General features: G+C 36.0%; 1 protein-coding gene across 3 annotated transcripts; it reads left to right on the top strand.

Annotated features, from left to right (window-relative positions):
• Positions 1–3,110: 3,110 nt before the first annotated feature.
• Positions 3,111–18,623, top strand: LOC133863942 (mediator of RNA polymerase II transcription subunit 15a-like). Of its 3 annotated transcripts, none has more exons than XM_062300107.1 (7): positions 3,111–3,433; positions 10,489–10,600; positions 10,761–10,881; positions 11,703–11,764; positions 13,109–13,396; positions 16,652–16,726; positions 18,031–18,623. In XM_062300107.1, exons 1-7 carry the CDS (start codon positions 3,276–3,278, stop codon positions 18,283–18,285), a joined length of 1,071 nt encoding a protein of 356 aa, XP_062156091.1. In that variant the 5' UTR covers positions 3,111–3,275; the 3' UTR covers positions 18,286–18,623. The 3 variants fall into 3 exon arrangements, with proteins under 3 accessions (XP_062156091.1, XP_062156090.1, XP_062156088.1); XM_062300106.1 differs by having other exon boundaries at positions 11,694–11,764; XM_062300104.1 differs by having other exon boundaries at positions 11,667–11,764.
• The last annotated feature ends 626 nt before the right edge of the window (positions 18,624–19,249 follow it).

Genomic DNA, 19,249 nt, shown 5'->3' with positions numbered 1-19,249 from the left:
ATTCAACTCTTATCAATTATATGCAGTATGATCAAATTCAGAACAAACTTATCAGTACCACTGATTTGCACTACGAAAATTCCAATATTTCTGAATGGTTTTAAACCGTCCAGAACAGGTGAAAAACCGTCAGAAATCAATTCCTAACAATTTATTCTTGACGGTTTGAAATCGTCCGAAATATAGTGTTGGAAAAATTAGTTATAGATGGTTTGGGCAAAACTGTCAGGAATTCTATACGGTTTTGCCCAAACGGTCCAAAATCATTATTTTTTTTTTTAATCCATGTGTGAGTTTGAATATGAGATTATTATTATTTTTTGTCATGCGGTCAGCTTCGATTTTAATCCACCGAAAATCAACTCTGGTTCTACCGGAAATCCATCGGAGAATCGAGCTTCTTTCGGATCTTATGAGTCTCCTTCGGGTTCCACCGAAAATCAACGGAAGATCGGGCCACTAGGTTCATCTCCTAGGTCTCTAAAAATCCTTCACAAATCAAACCCAAAAATTTTCACAACCCTTTATTTCAGCCGTGAATCATCACAATCCAACCCAAAACAAATACAAAATGTAAATCGAACCTAAGAATTTCACTTACCAAACAAAAAAAAAGAAAGAAAGAGGATTTCTTGTTTGGGTACTGATAAAACGCCAGAATCCATACTCCTTGGCTTCATCAACGCCGGGCCATGACCCACCGGCCCAAGTGCCGTCCAACGCCCCAAACGTTGACGGAGCCATAGTTGTTGGTGGCCCGTTCGGTGGTTTGGAAGAGAGTGGTGAGGAGGAGGCCGGAGGAGGGAGGGGGGGATCTAGTGGAGCTCAGACTAGGAGAGATAGCGCAAGAGGACATGGTAGCGAAAGACGTCAGTGAGAGAGCTGGAGAAGAGGCCGCACGTGAGGAGGAGAGGTAGGGGTTGGGGACAACGAGGAGCGTGAGGGAGGTGTGGTTGTCGAGATTGGAGGTGATGAGGGAAAGAAGAAGAAAAAAAGCAAAGGAGAAAATGAGAGAAAGAATAGGAAAAGAAGAGAAGGGGGAGGCATCACGTTTTTCTACCGGTACAATAATGACCCATTGACAGGTACAATAACTATTCATCCATGTGAATTCATGAAATTTATTGACGGTTTGGGACAAACCGCCTGGAAATTTACCTTTCCAGACGATTTGAAACCGTCTGTCTCAAACTGTCAACAAATTTCACGATGATTTTAAAAGAAATCGTCATGATTTCTTGTTTTACTGACGGTTTTTAAAAAATTATTTGTAATTTTTTTAATTCCTGATGTTTTTCAGAAAAGCGTCATTAAAAATTTAATTCTATACGGTTTTTAAAACCGTCTATATATATATATATAGTATAAATTACATGGTATAACGCAACATGTAAAAAATGGGAGGAATGGTTAAGAATGATAATTCGTGTTCGTGTATCAAGTTTTATTTGAGTTTTGTTGACTGTCAAGGCATGAGTATCTAACTATATTATAAGACAATCTTAAACCGCACATTTTAATTTAACGGGGTGAAACCGTTTTCAAATCGCAATTTCTAAACGATTCATTTTTTGTAATTTGAATTTAAATTCACACTTTTTGTTTACGAAATCACAATTTAAAGCACACCAAAAAAATAGTTATTACCACAAGAATAGAATGACCTTGGTTTTTTGGGAAAAAAAATGAAATATTTTTTCATGGGTGTAGACCACCCTGAAAAAAACAGACTTTTTGGAGATAAATTGTTTTTAATAATTATGATATTTTAAAAATCTTAGACAAAATATAATTCATTTTTTAATTACAAAATTTTGTCATTTAAATGCATTTCGAACAGCTTTCCTTTTTTTTTTTTTCCTTTTTTTTTTTATGTATATATTTAAAAAATAAAATTAATTTTTACTTCTCTATCCAATAACACTCTATAATAACTAAATTTATATTTCACTATAGTAATTAAATATTATTCTTTTTATAAAATACAAGTTTATTATTATTATTATTATTTTTGCTAGCAATTTTTACAAAATTCTAACATAATCTTCGTGAAAGAAAATTAAAATAGTGTATATGTTACTTTAAGTGATTTTTCGTATATTTAACAATGATTGCATTCCAACTCTTCATTACCAATCATTTTCATCCCTCCGAAGCCTATTGGGTGTGATTCTTCATCCAAATAAACAATCTGCATAGAATTTTAAGGGGGCGGAAGAGTAATGAATTTGGATCCTCGTCATTTCCCGTCGTTTAGTATAAGAGTATTCTTAATAGTCTCGTTAAAATAATTTTTTAATTATTTTTATAAGTCAATTTGAGAAAAATACTAAAAAATTATTCTCAGCTACCTCACCATGCCACTTTAACTAAAAAGTTTTGGTGAGTGAAAATACTCACCAATTTTGATGAGTAATATTCACTCACAAATTCTTTCATTAATTTTGTTTTTCTTTTCTCTCTCACATGATCAGCACATTTTTTTTCTTCTTTTTTTCTTTAATTTTCTTCTCTCATCTCCCATCTCTCTTACACAATGATGTCATTATTTCATGGATATGAAGGTTTCTTTGTTCTTCACATAAACTTTGTGATTATTTCATTTATCTTTTCTTTCTTTCTTTCTTTCTTGAATTTGGTTGTGAAGCAAATGAAAACTTCTGTAAATTTATTAGCAATAATTTAATCTCAAGATGAAGGTATATGGTAACTTGTTCTACAAAAAGATTAAATAGAAAAATAATTAAGAAATTTGAAAAAATATTATTTAAATAGAATAGTGATAGTGAATAGTTAAAATGGTGAAGCTGCTTGAAGAATTTTAAAAAAATAGCTCACCAGAATAGAAAAAAGTAATTTTTAATTACTTTATAAAATAAAATTTGATAAGAATACTAACAATATACCGACAGCGAGAATCCTTGTCCCAATAGCAATGGGGTGATGTAACATTATTCGTTATTTTTTCTTTCCTTTCTTTCTTTCTTTTTCTTTTTCTTTTTCTTTTTTTTTTTTTTTTTTTTTTTTTTTTTCAAAAAAGAATCACAATTACACAGTAGCAAGCGTTAGTTATAAAAAAGTCCTCCTCACATACTCCCTTCCCTTCACCCACTCTGAGTCTCTCTCTGAAAGTTTGGGTCCAGAGCAGGGACTCAAAATCGGGGGTTCATAGTTATCCGCTTCTTTCTAGTTTGAGCGATCTGAAATTTGAGTTAAACGGTGGTAAAAGCTCCGCTTCGATTCGCTTATAAATTGATATTATTTAGAGAAATTCAATGGACACCAATAGTTGGAGGTCCAATCCGAGTCAAGCCCCCGTAGGAGGAGCAGCAGGAGCAGGAGGCGCCGGAGTCGGAGGAGAACCCACCATGGACACCGGCGATTGGAGGAACCAATTGCCGCCCGATTCTCGTCAAAGAATTGTGAACAAAATGTGATTCCCTCTCTCTCTCTCTCTAACGAATAAAGTAAAATTTTAGCTTTCCTGATACATATATATATACCTGGATTGTGTTTGATTTGAAAGTTTCGGTTTTGTATATGATCAAAGCTAGAAATGGTTTCTAATCCCCAGGTGTAAGGCTCCGTGTATGCAGCGTTAGACAGTTACAAGTACAATTATTGAGCTGTCGAAGTAATTGGATATTGCTTTATGCTTTTTTTTTTTTTTTTTTTCTTTTTTTTTTTTTTTCATTTGTGACTGGATTAAGATGCATTTTTGGTTTAAATATTGCTGTTAGGGTCAGGTTCTCTGGCTTGCCGGTTGGACTCGTGTCTCCCTAGTAAGCTCGATAGAAGTGTGTTCTTGTAGTAGCTTTTTACTCCATAAACAATGTTTTACTGCAATTTTGTTTGTTTGTTTGTTTTTTAATTCTTTTTTTTTAAAAAAAGAAAAAGAAAAAAGAAGCGAAGGCATGTGGCAAGCTTGAGTTTTGAGTGTTTACAATGTTAAATGGAGAAGCATTAAGTGGAAGCTTGGTTGCTTAATTTAGGCATTATTGAAACAGGTATGGAATCTAGCGCAGACTACATTGTTTGTGCATATATGAATGTGCAAACACATGCAGGCTTTGTAATGTATGTGCATGTTTGATGTTTAACAAGCTTGATTTGTATGTGAACATGTCAACTGTAAAATGGAACTATTTCTGTGAAGTTATGTGCTATCATCTTAAAAGGGTAGATAGTTGCTTAAATTTTGGTCAAGATGATCTCACGTGAAGGAAAAAATAAAAAATAAAGAATGTTCTTGGGGAAAAATCCTTGAAATTTTGAAAAAAATGCATTTAAAAATAAAAGAATGACAAATATGACTTTAGTTTTAAAGTGGTAGATGACTCTCTTGTATACTCTTCGTGTATGAGGGCTTTCCTCTTTTCTTTCAATAATATTATTATTTTTCAACAGTTTATTTATTATTTTATATCTTCTTTTTCAAAGTGGTAGATAGCTATGTGAAAACAAGGTGTGCTGGCATAGGAGTTTGGGTTTAAATAGCTAATACTCTTTTGCAGGTGTCTTTGGTTGGGATTCCTTGTTCTTTTTGCTCATTTTTAGGTGTTCCTTTTAATGATATTTGTTGATTACTTATAAAAAAAAAAAAAAAATAGAAACAAAAGATGTTGCACATTACCCAAATAAAGAATTGGGAATAGAATTTGAGAAATATAACAATCAATTCTGACCTTAAACATGCAGAAGCAAATACCAATATGTACTTAATGAATATATTAACTGAACACACGTATATAAAAATATCAAGTCAACAATCACACAACACAATGTTTTTGTTGACGAAGAGGAAAACCTTGCACTAAGGAAAAACCTCTCTGGGGCAACCAAACTCAGGGTTCCACTATACTCCAAGAAGAACAAACTACAAACAATAGTAAAACTTATAACCCCTTTGTAACTTTACAAAATCTGTAGGACGACCTGCTCTTCACGTGTGTCTGCTCAAACTTCCTTGTTGGCCACTCTTCAAAGAATGAACTCCTTACTGATCACCACTGGTACACTTTAGTTGTTGTGTAGATTGTGCGGTCACAACACGTTGACTTGAATCCCAATCCAAGAGTCTTCACACGAGCAAACCCTTTGCACAACATTCAAGAACCTTGTGTAGTATCACACCAAGGTCTTGGGACTTGTCTTTCAATACTCTCTATGGATGCTATGAAAATCGTGTGTTTGAGAGATGTAGAGAGTTGAGACAAAACATGCTTTAAATAGCAATCAATGTTTTCTGCGCCGTGGCAGCGTCTGGATAGGCAAGTAGGATGTCCGAACATGGCTAGGGTTTTTCAAACCTAACCGCATTCCATATCTGGACACAAAGGACTGATGTCCGGACATAAGGCAAACAAAATGTTTGCGTCCGCATGAATGTTCGGACAGTTATGGGACAGTAAAACTTCCAGAATTGATGATGTCCGGACATCTATGTACATGTTCGGATATCTCTCAAACTCGATTGCTCACATCCCCAACCAAGTCCGAACCTCTCAGGAGACATGACCTTTTGGAACAACTTGTGTTCGGACATCACTTCAACCCGAGAGTCGGTGTCCGTTGTCGTGTTCGGATAGCCCAGGGGATGGTGACTCCCTAGAACTGACCATGTCCGGACAGCCTTTATTCGGACATAAGCTGATGTACTTGTCTTGTTGCAACAATCTTCAAATCTTGAACCGCAAACCTAAGTAGACAACTACGAAAATCTCCAAAACATAAAATTAAGTTTTGGACACTAAATGAGCCAATTACAAAACCTAATAAACTCTCACTTTGGCCATTCAATGACAAACCCTCCATTTGTGCATTTTGTTGGGGGTACTACACTCAGGTGCCCATTAAGACAGTTTTTCATTGTTTCCAACTTTTTTGGATCCGTCCTTTTTAACAAAGTTGGTTAAGGTCCAAACAGAGAGTACTAAATTTTTAGGCACTCGGTTCAACTAGCGCATTAGTCAATTTGACTGACATGTTTGTTGACCTCCCTCACATGGTTGTCAATGTCTACCAAACACACACCCATGCAGCCCAAAACAAGCAGATGAAATCTCAAAACGTGTGCAAATCCAAATCATGAGTAATATGACACATCAATCATGCAACAGATATAAGCACACACAACCCATCAAGATCAACAAATTCTCATGTCACAATCACACACATCAAAGTATGTGATGCCACTCATAAGAAACAATTGAAAATATGATGGTTAAAAGAAATGTGCAAGGGAAAAGAAGACTCACTCATAAACTTTTTTCCTTCCCTTCTTATTTTTCCCTTTTTATTTATTTATTTATTTTAGGGGAAACTTCAGTTCACCCCCCTGAACTTTCATCGCTTTTGCAATCTTCCCTCCCAAAATTCAAAAACTCTCAATTTAGTGTATTGAACTTTAAAAATTTAGTCTACTAGTAGTGAGATACAATAGACTCATTCATGTTCCTATAGAGAGTTTGATCAAAACTCTTTCCAATTGGATTCACACCTAGTTTGACACTAGTGCTCATGGGAGTGCGCAAGTGACTTTTTCCATCCAAACTAAATCTCTTTACAAGATCCTTGGCATACTTGGATTGAGACACAAACATTCCCTTATTATATTGCTTAACTTGGAGACCCAAAAAATAAGTCAATTCTCCAATCATGCTCATCTCAAACTCCTTAATCTAAGCAACAAACTCATGAGAATGAGAGTCGATCGTGGCTCCAAACACAATATCATCCACATATATTTGGGCAACCAACAAATGTTTCTCTTTTTCTTGTGAAGAGGGTCTGGTTAGCTTGTCCTCGAGAGAACCCTTGATCCAATAGGTATTTAGTGAGTCGTTCATACCATGCCCACGAGCTTGCTTTAATCTATATAACGCCTTTTTCAACTTATAGATGTGATTTGGATAACGTGGATCAACAAACTCTTTTGCTTGGCCACAAACACTTCTTCATCCAGCAGACCATTCAGGAATGCACTTTTCACATCCATCTGATACAACTTGAATTTTAAATGACAAGCGATGGTGAAAAGAATCCTGATTGACTCGAGGCGAGCAACTGGGGCAAAACTCTCGTCAAAGTCAATGCCTTTCACTTGAGTGTATCCCTGTGCTGCTAGACGAGCCTTGTTTCTTACCACAATACCATGTTCATCATATTTGTTTTGAAAATCCACTTGATACCTATGATGTTGTGATCAAATGAGTACTAGGCTCCAAACATCATTCCTAGTAAATTTAGCTCGTCGTGCATAGCTTCTACCCAGCTTTCATCGTTGAGGGCTTCTTCCACATTTTTAGGCTCAAGTTGGGACAAATAACAGGTATAGGAAACCTAATTGATCACGCGGCTCCTCAATCTTTTCCCTTCATTAAGATCACCCAATACAATTTCTTCAGGGTGGTTCAATTGAAGTCTTGAAGTAGTCTCTTTAGTGATCATCTTGGGCTTGGGAGTAGATGGCTCTTCAGTACTTTCAGCATCTAAAGGTTTACCCAAGTCTTCACTGGTTTTCTCAGTAGCCACCTCTTTACCACCTTCTACAATTTGTACCTCCCCCTCACATGGTGCATCTAAGGAGTCATCATCAATCACCACATTGATAGTTTCCATTACTGAGGGCTTGTTCAAAGGCTTCAGACTTCTCACGAAGTAATATGACCCATGTGAATATGAAGAAGTCATCCGCGATTACCATAACATATCTCTTCCCTCCCAACCTTTCACTTCTTGATTGACTCATCAAGTCCATATAAAGCAACTCAAGAGGTCTATACGTGTGGATAGACTTGTTCATTCTATATCTTCCCTAGTTTTGGCAGCCCCATAATGAACTCATTTTTTTATTGCCTTGGACAAATCTTCGAAATTCAGATGCCCCATAGATTGGTGCCATATCTCTACTTCATCCAACCTTGCTCTGTTGCATGTCATAGAGGGACTTGGCTTCACCCCATAGCAGTTGTCTACAGTTCTTTGTCCTCTTGTGACCCATTCTTCTTAAGTAATGCTAGAAGGAAGACTCTTCCTCATGTCCTCCCAAAATTAATATGGCTTTTAAAATCACTATTGGATTTGTGGTAGACCACTATTGAATTTTAATATGATGATAATTTTAAAAGCCACATTAATTTTGGGAGGATATAAGGGAGACATGGGTCTTCCTTCTAGCATTATTCATTCTTCTTTGCTAGTGAAGATTTTGCACTCCTTGGAGAATTGAACCACTAGGTCTTCATCACAAAATTGACTGATGGTAAGCAGATTAGCTTTGAGATCTTCGACGTAGGGCACTCCTTGAAGTGGTGGGAATACTGGAATCTCAACAATGCTTTTACCTGTGACTCGTAACTAACTTTCATCACCAAATGTTACTGTCCGTCCTCTGTACTTTTCAATATGGTTAAACAGCGATTTATCCCTCGACATGTCTCTAGAGCGACCATTGTCGAGGTATCACAGGCATGTGTCAAGAAACTGAAGTGCAACGTGAACAGCCAACAGGCGGTCATCTTTGGTCACCCAATCCTTTTGAGGTTTGGATGTGGTCACAGGACAGATATACTTTCCTTGAGTTGTACTTATAGGCAACTCATCAAGTCTCTCACTATTGAGCATGATTAGTTCAGCTTATAAGTACAGCTCATCAAGTCTCTCACTAATGAGCATGACTTGTTCAGCTAAGGCCTGGCCAGTCGGTTTTGATCATAACGGGGAGATTGTGGTGTGGGAGGCAGAAGAAGATGATTATTGGGATGGATTGCCCTTAGATTAGGCGATGGATGAGGATTTTGGGGAGGAGGCCATGGCTATTCGGGATGCCATGGAAGATGAATTCTAGTTGATTGTGCGCCAGAAGTGTAAAGGAAAAAGGGAGCTTTTGAATTTGCATAGCTCCATCAATTATGGCGACGCGAAAAATCCCTCTTGGCGGGTAGTGGGTTGTTTGGTTCTTAGTTGGGTCCTTTTGTAGTTTGTTTTTTGGTTTTTTCGTTTTCTGGGGCCTTGATGTAGTGAGTTTTTGCGGGTTAGCTTTGGTTGTTCCTGTGTATACTTCCTATGTACTTAGGGGGTGCCTTACGCTTTCTTTAATAAAGTTTTCTTATTTATTAAAAAAAAAAAAAACCGCTTTGGGGCAGCCAAACCCAGAATTTCACTCTACTAAAAAAACAAACTACAGACAATAGTAAACTTACAATTCCTTTTTAACTTTACCAAGATAATCTGTAGGACGACACGCTCCTCACATGTCTTTGTTCCAACTCCCTTGTTGGACATTCTTTAGAGAATGAACTCCTTATCGATCACTACAGGTAGACTTCGGTTGTTGTGTAGATTGTGCAATCACAACACGTCAGCTTGATTCCCAGTCCAAGAGTCTTCACACGAGCAAACCCTTGGCACAACACTCAAGAACCTTGTGTAGACTGTCTTTAAATACTCTCTATGGAGGCTTTGAAAATCATGTGTCTAAGAGATATTGAGAGTTGAGAAAAAACAGGCTTTATAAACAATGAGTGTTTTCTACGCGGAGGCGTCCAAACAGGCAAGTAGGATGTTCGGACATTGCTAGGGTTTTTCAAACCTAACTGCCTTCCATGTTCAAACTTGAGTCTTTGGTGTCCGGACATAACGCAAATAGAATGTTCCCGTCTGTAGGAATGTCTGGACAGTCTAGGGGACAGTAAAACTTCCTGAATTGTTGATGTTTGGACATCTCTCAAACCCGAGAGCTCATGTCCGCAACCAAGTTTGGATCTCTAAGCAGACAAGGCCTTCCTAGAACAGGTCGTGTCCGGACAGCCATATCAATGTCCGGACATCACTTCAACTCGAGAGTGGTTGTCCGCTGTCGTGTCCGAAGAACCTAGGGGACTGCGACCTCCTGGAATTGACCATTTCTGGACAGCCTATGTCCCTGTTTGGACATCAGCTGAAGTATTTGTCTTTTTGCAGCAATCTTCAAATCTTGAACTGCAAACCTAAGTACACAACTACCCAAATCCACAAACTATAAAATTAAGTTTTGGACACCGAATGAGCCAATTATAAAACCCAACAGAATTTGCTCAGGATCACTTGGGAGTTTATGATGTGAAGATTAGCAGTGTAGGTTTTCTGGCCTTTGTGAATAGTTTATATGTCTAGGTTGAGTCCCAGTGAAACTTGCTAAAATGCTAGTATAGTGTTGGCCCCCCCTCCCTCTCTAAACTGAAAAATAAAGTTGAGAGAACATTTATCGGAGTTCCAAGTTTGTGACTTCCAGATGGTGAAGCTTAAACAGTCGCGTTGCTGCTTCTATTTTCTTTCGCTGGAAAACTATATGTTTCTTATTCTTTATTCACATTTTAAATTTTATGAAATTGTATTTATCGTTTCTCTTTCTGTTTTTGTTGCTTAAGTTCTGCACTGTCAGCATAGTTTACCAATTTGGATCTCTGTATGGCTGGTATTTATTAAGAGTACGTCTTATGTTTATAGAATGGACACATTGAAGAGGCATCTTCCTGTTTCTGGCCAAGAGGGATTACATGAACTCAAGAAAATAGCCATAAGGTTTGAGGAAAAGATTTACACTGCTGCCACAAGCCAGGTACTTCAATCATAATGCTCCCATAATTTTCATGATGTATATGTACATTTCCTTGCATGCGTACTTGCAGAATAGATAATACTGCGATACTTCTTTTTCTCTTTTGCATCTTATAGAGTCATGAGGTTTTAATTGTTTTTTTGTTGATCCCTCATTTCAGTCAGATTATCTACGAAAAATATCTCTGAAGATGCTTACAATGGAAACCAAGTCTCAGAATCCTATAGTCAATTCTTTGCCATCCAATGCTGCTGGCAGTAGCAATGAGCACCCAGATTCAGGTATATAGAGCGGTGTGCATGATTTTACTTACATATTTAGCATCCATCCTGTTTCTCTCTCTAATTTTTTGCTTTTGACACTAGTAAATGGATATTTCACGTGCGTTCACACATTATCTATCCATACATTCACACTTGCATAGGTACATAAAATTGTATGTATGCATAATTACTTATGTTTATGTGACTTTATCATTGTGAACAAGCATGCAATTCTTTTGAAAGGTCTAAAGATGGTCCTTTTTTTTTCTTAAATTTTTTTTCTTTCACATCCTGAGATGTAGTATTGCCAAAATTTATTGGTGGGGATGTGGGGAGAATACATGGAGTTGAATATGTATATGTAGCATTTGTTGGGTGGCTATGCCATTTAAATGGGTTATCAAAAATGCAACACGCGAAATAGCGATCCCAATGATCACAAGCACCCAATATGCAACAAATTTATCAATTGAAAATACATTGAACTCTAAGGTGAAAACAACCTATTGAGGCCCCTTAAGGAATTTTACGTTCGATGAGGGATGCACAGTGGATCAATTGAAGAGAAGTCTTAATAACTTAGTATGCAGAGAATTTGCAAAGTAATTCACCTTTAATCCTGGGACACCCTATTTTTACTTCACATGTTTACATCAGAGTTGTTGTTTTATGTGGACATGATATTTCGGAATGAAGATTCTTTGATATCAAATGTATGTATTATTAATTTATTTTTCACTAGTCTAGTGTTCTCTTAGCCGGCCTTCTCTAAATTATTTCCCTTCTAAGTGGCTATTCATCAGGCGCTCATATTTACACATCAATTGTAGTGTCTCTAGATTCCATGGCTCAGACAGGACATGCAAATGGGGGTGATTGGCAAGAGGAGGTTTGTCAAGAGGTAATATGAGATAACTTATGAAATTCACCTGTAGATTTTTGGTGGAAAAGTTTCTTTTGGCGGTTGTTGGAATTGGGTCTGGGTGAAATTTGGGCTTAATTTCAATGTCTGTAGTTGCTGAACATGACATAACAATCATAAAACTATATAAATATGGAATATTGAATAGAGAACAAAGCTTCCCATCTTTATTGGATTTGAAGAATTATCTTAGCAGTAGGGAATATGAATTTTCTTTTTCAATTTCCTCTTCTTTTTTTTTTTTCAGGAAAAAAGACATTGTTGAAGCTTACATGGAATTTTTACTATCCTGAAAAAAGTGCTCCTAACGATACTCTTAGAACAAAAGAAAATGTAGATAAAGAGTCAAGATACTCATTAATCTGATGCTATAATGATGTATTCGGCATTGCATTAGGGAGGATAATAGTGCTGCACATATGCAAATGACACTGAAATTGGAATTCAGATGGTAATCTGCGATAAACTGTTCACCAGCCATGATTAGAACAAATGAAAAATGTCTACCAATGAATAACTTGATGGCGCGTGTCGTTAGTTTTTCCCTTGCGTTTGTTCTTGCATGGGGTTCTTGAGTTTGTTTCTTGTTGAGTTCAAAACCTATGATTTATCGGTGCTAGTAGGGGAGTCTTTGCTTTGGATGGTTGAAAGAGGCTGAGGGTTATCCTGTGTAGTGTTGCTGGGTAAGGTGAGTGTTGCTTGGTTGTCTTTCATGGTGGAGGATTTGGTTTGTAAGACAGAGGTGGCTGAGTTCTTCAAATCGTCTAGGGAGGGGAGTAGACCTCTTATAGTCCAAAGACGCTCAAACAGGTCTGGTCGTTTTTTGGTGGTGGAGGTGTATGGGGTTGGCGGTCGTAGAGGCTTCATTGTTGTGGCTTAGGGATGAGAAGGCAGGGGGTGGAGATTCTTTGCTGCGGAACTGGGAAAGGTGTTGGCCTTTTTGTATTTTTGTGCATGAATGAACCGTGTATTTTTGCATAGCATTATACATGCCGTCAAAGAAAAAGATGATTCTTGTAGTTTAGCTGCATGCAGTTTGGGTTCGATTAATGTTGGCATACTGTCTCAAGAAATCAAGAGAGGACCGTGTTTGTGGATGACGTATGGATGTTATCAATTTAAAAATTCTTTTGTTCTCAAACCCCCTTTTTCTTCTCTTTATTCAACTTTGTCTGAATATATCTTGAAAATTGCTAATGGCAGCTGATATTTCTATTTATGTATACAACTAACGTCTGGTGATATATTATCCACGCACATTTCCTATTGAGGGTATGGTACCTGAAGAGTTTGATAATATATGTTGCTAATATTATATTGCAGCTCAAAGCCATTAAGGAGAAGTTGGAATCTTCTGAGAAGCAGATATTACACTTTATAAACACAAATGGGGCAAGGAACCCTGTTGCTTCACTGCAGCAAGGACAGCTTCCCCTGCCACACTCTATGCAGCAGCCACAATCTCCAATTACTAAATTGCAGTCTCATGAAAATCAAAGGAACCCTCAGTTGCAATCAATGAACTTTCAAGGTTCTGTATCGTCTCTAGATTCCACGGCTCAGACAGGACATGCAAATGGGGGTGATTGGCAAGAGGAGGCTTATCAAAAGGTAATATGAGATGACTTACGAAATTCACCTCTAGATTTTTGGTTGAAAAGTTTCTTGTGTGGGTTGTTGGATTTGAGTCTGGGTGAAATTTGGGCTTGTGGTTTCTGAACAACAAGATATAACAATTATATAAGTACATGGAACAAAACTTCCCATCTTTATATTATTCGAAGAATTATCTTAGCAATAGAGAATATGAACTCTTTTTTATTTTAATTTTTTCAGAAAAAAAGAAGAGAAAAAAGAAGACATTGTTGAAGCTCTATATGGAATTTTTACTATCCTGAAAAAAGTGCTTCTAACAATACTTTTAAAAAAAAATGAAAATGAAGATAAAGAGTCAAGATACTCATTAATCTGATGCTATAATGCTGTATATGGTATTTGTATTAGTGAGGATAATAGTGCTGCACATATGCAAATGACACTGATATTGGAATTCAGATGGTAGTCTATGATACTAGTGACAATCAACTAAACCATTCTTGTCAAGCTCCTAAAAAAAAAAAGAAAAAAGGTTAAATGTCTCGGAGGTACCTGTGGTTAGGTCCTAAATCAAATCGCTGCCTCGGTTTCAAATTGTATCACAGGTGGTACCTGTTAATGAAAAAACTCGGTAGTTCCATCAGTCCTCCGTCCATTTTTTTAACGGACCTCCACATTACCCACTTTAGAATGCTGACATTTGCCCCGATAGCTTCGTGGCCACGTATCACAGGTGATACTCATGCTTTCAATGACACGTAGGATGAAAAATGATAAAAATGTACCTCAATTTTCTTTTCTAAAAAAATAAAAATTTGAAGAACAAAAAAATGAGGTGGCCGGCCACCCCCGTTTAGCCTTGTGGCTCCAAGGGCCAACCCTATATTTTTTATTTTTTATTTTTTTTTTCTTAGGCCTTTTGGGGGTGGCCGAACCACCCCCTGATTGGCCATAGGGGTGGCTCGAGCCACCCCTTGGCCATAATGGGGGTGGTCGGTCACCTCATTTTTTTTGTTCAATTTTTATTTTTATTTTTAATAAAAGAAATTGAGCTATTTTTTTTTTAATTATTTTTCTCATCATACGTGGCATTGAAAGCATAATTATCACCTGTGATACGTGGGTGATGTGCCTATCAGGACAGGTGTCGTCATTCTAAGGTAGGTGACGTAGAGGTTCGTTAAAAAAATGGACGGAGGGCTGACGGAAGTACCAACTGGGTTTTTTCATTAACGACAGGTACTACCTGTGATAGTATTTTAAACCAAGATGACGATTTGATTTAGGGTCTAACTACAGGTACCTCTGAATCATTTAACCCATAAAAAAACTAGTTGGACTAGTTTTGGTTTATGTAGTTGTTTAAACTATTCATAATTGTATTTTAGCTTTTTTAGCGAAGAATCTTACACTAATTTTGGAAGTATTAGTTATCCAAATATATATATGGCAAAGAGAGAGAGATGATTTGTGGCTTTTGATTAGTATAAGTAGCGTTTAGCTCTGAAAAGATCATAAAATATGAGAGTGTAAGATCAGAGCATTGGACTTGGAGGAACTTTTATGTCTAAAAGTAGCTACTAGAATTAAACAGAAATGAATAAAAAATGGAAACAAGGACCTGTGTTCTGTCAGCTTCTTGCAAAGCAGTGGAACTTACATTGACTGAATCTAGAATGTATTTTTAACTCATGAGATGATGCATTTAATTATCTGGTGGTGCTTTAAACAATAGTTTGTCTTTTATTTTTTGTCATGTGTAATGGATATTGATTGATTTTGCTGCTTACATAATTTCACAGAAAGTGCTTTTGGTGCACAGGAGAGAACACAGTAAGAACGAGGCCTAGATATTAATATAAAAGTTATTTTTAGGTCCTAAGATTTTTATACTGGCGGAGCCAAGGGGGCAATTGCTAGGCTCCTTAAAAAAACAATTATTTTATTTAAATAAAAAGGCCTTGACCCTCTAATTCAAAACTAATGTAAAACCTACCTAGATTAATTATTTTTCTTTTATTTAGTTGCCTCATTTCCAAAACACACAAAAATGATCACTTTATGTAAATCAAAGTGGTCCCCCCTCCCCTCCCAATTCATTATGATGCTCCTCGCACTTGGGTCAACTACTTTTCTATTTTTAAAAAAAATAAAGAATAATTTCTCCCACTCCAAAACACTCAAATAAAATGTTTAATCTTAGGATATTCATTTAGAATGTTAAATTTTTTTTGTTTAGAATGTTAAAACAATCAAAGCTGTATAGCCATTTGGATGATGCTGCCAAAAAAGTTTTTTTATCTTTTCTCTATTTGATTACTTGTTTCTTATTTTTAAAGAAATTCTCTCTACAATACCACAACAGTTCTTTTTACAATTTTCTCTATACACAGATTTTAATGATTGGGAATGAAAACTTGGATAAAGAGTAGAAAAAACTAGAGATTGTAATAATTTTATAGAGATATCAAGGAACACAGAACTTCTTGAAAATTTTCAGATATGTTGTCAAACTTTCGCAGACTTATTTTCTCAATTCACAACATATTACCTTTCTAAATTTTTATATTTGGATTGTTCTTTGAAGTTAATATGTTGACGAATATATAGACATTTCAAAATATGAAAAATTGTCAAAAACAACTAAATAAATTAATGTAAAAAAAAATTACAATTTACATTTAAATGTTTTAAACGATAATTAAATAATGTTTAATTGTTCATTTATTTTTACTTAAATTATTTAATTTTTTTAACAATCAATTTTGTTTCAGCTCTTTCTTTTTAATCTTGGCTCTGCCACTATTTTGTATATGTAAAATATTTCATACTAAAATGGACTGTTGGAAAATCTGTACACCCATTATCTTGGGCACTGAGAGTAGTTTCTAGAAAATTAGAATTTAATCAATTTAAATGAGGCAAGTTGATTTGGTGGAGTACCTATCTAGAATGATGTGAGTGAAGTTAAAGCGGAACCAATGTATCCTGAGCAGGTTAAACAAAAGAAAAAAAAATAAAATAAAAATTGAAGCTGACAACTTGATCTAATTTAGTAAGGTTTTCCCATCAAGTTGGTCTGGTGGTGTGCCTATCAAGAAAGATGTGAGTGAACTTGATGGGAAAATCTTCCCCCCCTTCTTTTTTCTTCTCTTTATTAAGCTGTATCTGAATATATCTTGAAAATTACTAATGGCAGCCTGATATTTCTATTTATGTATACAACTAATGTCTGGTGATAATATATATGTTGCTTATATTATATTGCAGATCACAGCCATGAAGGAGATGTACTTACCTGAAATAAATGAAATGCACCAGAAAATTGCAAATAAATTGCAGCAGGTATTTTAAACTTCGAATGTTTCCCTGTGCAATTCATTTACTGAGCTTACTCATTAGTCAGCCTTTCAATCATAATTATGGTGGTAATGGCATCCACCAGAACTATTGGTAATTTTATAACTTGATCTTTGTCCATTACCAGTGTTCTTGTTCTTATTATGCGTTAAGAGGTTTGCATGCAAAATAGGAAGCTATTTTCTCACGTAGCCTCTCTCCCCTCATAATATATTGTTATGGGTCTACCATGGATGAGCTATGGCAGGGATGGAGATTGAGGTTGATGAAGGATGACGTGGAGGGGTAGTGAGTCATCTATATTCTAGAAATTCTAGAAGCTATGTAATTTACGTTTCTATCCAATTCTAGCATCTTTATTTGTTAGTCGAGTAGAGGAGAGAGAGAAGGTTGTTAAACGGTTAAGAAAGATTCTATCGTTTGTCTATATAAGAAAAGCTAGGGAGAGAAGAGAGCCGACTTGAGAATATTGTAACCGAATTGGAGAGTTTTGAGCCTCTCGAAGTGCTATGCAATTTCAGTATTATTCATTATTTCCATTTTCCTTCTTTATCAGAAAACACCTTATATATATATATATATATTGTAAAATTGAATACAAAGGCCAAAATAGGAGGCTAGTTTCTCATGTAGCCTTAGAGTGCTCGATTAATTATGGGGATAATTGCATCACTGGTCCCTGGGGTTGGCCTAAATTACGAATCATTCCCTGTGGTACAAAAAGTTCATGGAGGGTCTTTGTAGTAAACTATAATTACGAATCCTCTCTAAACCCGTTTTTCGTCCACCAAGTTTACAAAATCTGTTAGTTTGCCACGTCATACAAGTAATGAGACAACTTCTAAATATCATTTATATTGTAATCTACTAATGGACTTTATTTATTTGTTGGACGGAAAACGGGTTCAGGTAGTGATTTGTAATTATAGTACCACATAGAGTGATTCGTAATTTAGGCCAACCCCAAAGACCAGTGGTGCAGTTATCCCTTAATTATGATGTTAAGGGTTTTGGTTCTAGCTGGGGCAAGGCAAGAGTGCCCTTGCTTTGATGTAATGGTTTCTAGGTTTTGTGGGCTGGTTCCTGTTGGGATGTTTCATTCTGTTTTTGGGTTTGGCGGGTGTTTTTTCTTTTTTCTTTCTTTTTCCTGTTTTGGTGTCCTTTTTATATATTTCATGTATGCTTAGGGCCGCCTATACGCTTTTTATATATTTTTCTACTTACCTATAAAAAAACATATTAACCCTAAAAAACTCTTCTAACATTATGTTTGTTATTGCTTTCTCCAGCATGATTCTCTTCCACAACAACCACGGTCAGATCAGCTTGAGAAGTTGAAAATGTTTAGGACTATGTTGGAGCGTATTATAACATTCTTACAAGTTTCTAAAAGTGACATACTACCCAATTTCAAGGAGAAGTTGGGAGCTTATGAGAAGCAGATATTAAATTTTATAAACACAAATAAGCCAAGGAAGCCTGTTTCTTCACTGCAGCAAGGACAGCTTCCCCCACCACATGTGCCCTCTACGGAGCAGCCATAATCTCCAATTACTTAAATGCAGTCTCATGAAAATCAAATGAACTTATAAGGTTCTGTAGCGTCTCCAGATTCCACGGTTCAGACAGGACAGGCAAATTGGGGGGTGATTGGCAAGAGGAGGTTTATGAAAAGGTAATATGAGATGACTTACACGAAATTCACCTGTTTGTTTTTGGATGAAAAGATTCTTGTGTGGGTTGTTGGATTTGAGTCTGGTTGTAATTTGGGCTTAATTGCAGTACTCGTGGTTGCTGAACAACAGGACATAACAAGTATAAACCTATATAGATATCAGATATGGGATATGAATAGAGAACAAAGCTTCCCATCTTTATAGAATTCGAAGAATTATCTAAGCAGTAGAGAATATGAACTCTTTGGCTGCAGCTTGCCAAAAGAACAAAAAGACAACAAATTTTTCTTGGGGCGCTTTGTATTTGGATTGAGAATTGCATAAATTTTTCAACATGATAAGAAAAACAAACAAAAAATAATTAACTCTTGTTAAAAATTGTAGTCATTGAGATTTGAGCCTTTGAGGGGCTAAAGATCTGACCTTTTTTGTTGTTTTCTAATTAATATTATTTACGACTGCTACTGGATGGATAACGTGGAGTAGGGCTTTTTCTTAGTCTAGTTATGGACTCAAGAATTAGTTTATGAGTAAGGTGTTTTAGTTTTTGTTGAACTCGATCATTTTGTTGTGTGCTATAGGTACTGTTATATTTGTTTTATTTTATTTTTTTAATTTTTAATTTTTTGTCTTATAGATGATGTGACACTTGTTGACATGACATTAACGTTAGGCTGCACATGCGGATACGAATAAGACACGTGTGACAAATTACAAATCGTTAATTTTTACTGTAAAAATGATATAATAACCTATTTTAAACATGTGCAAAACCTAATGACTTTATACTTGAAATTTAAGGATTAAATCAAAATTTAAGCGCTAAATATGA

This window comes from Alnus glutinosa, chromosome 3, assembly GCF_958979055.1.
Source record: "Alnus glutinosa chromosome 3, dhAlnGlut1.1, whole genome shotgun sequence".
In the NCBI taxonomy this organism is placed as follows: Eukaryota; Viridiplantae; Streptophyta; class Magnoliopsida; order Fagales; family Betulaceae; genus Alnus; species Alnus glutinosa.
Note: the sequence above shows the minus strand (reverse complement) of the source record. Positions and strands in the feature narration are given on the sequence as shown.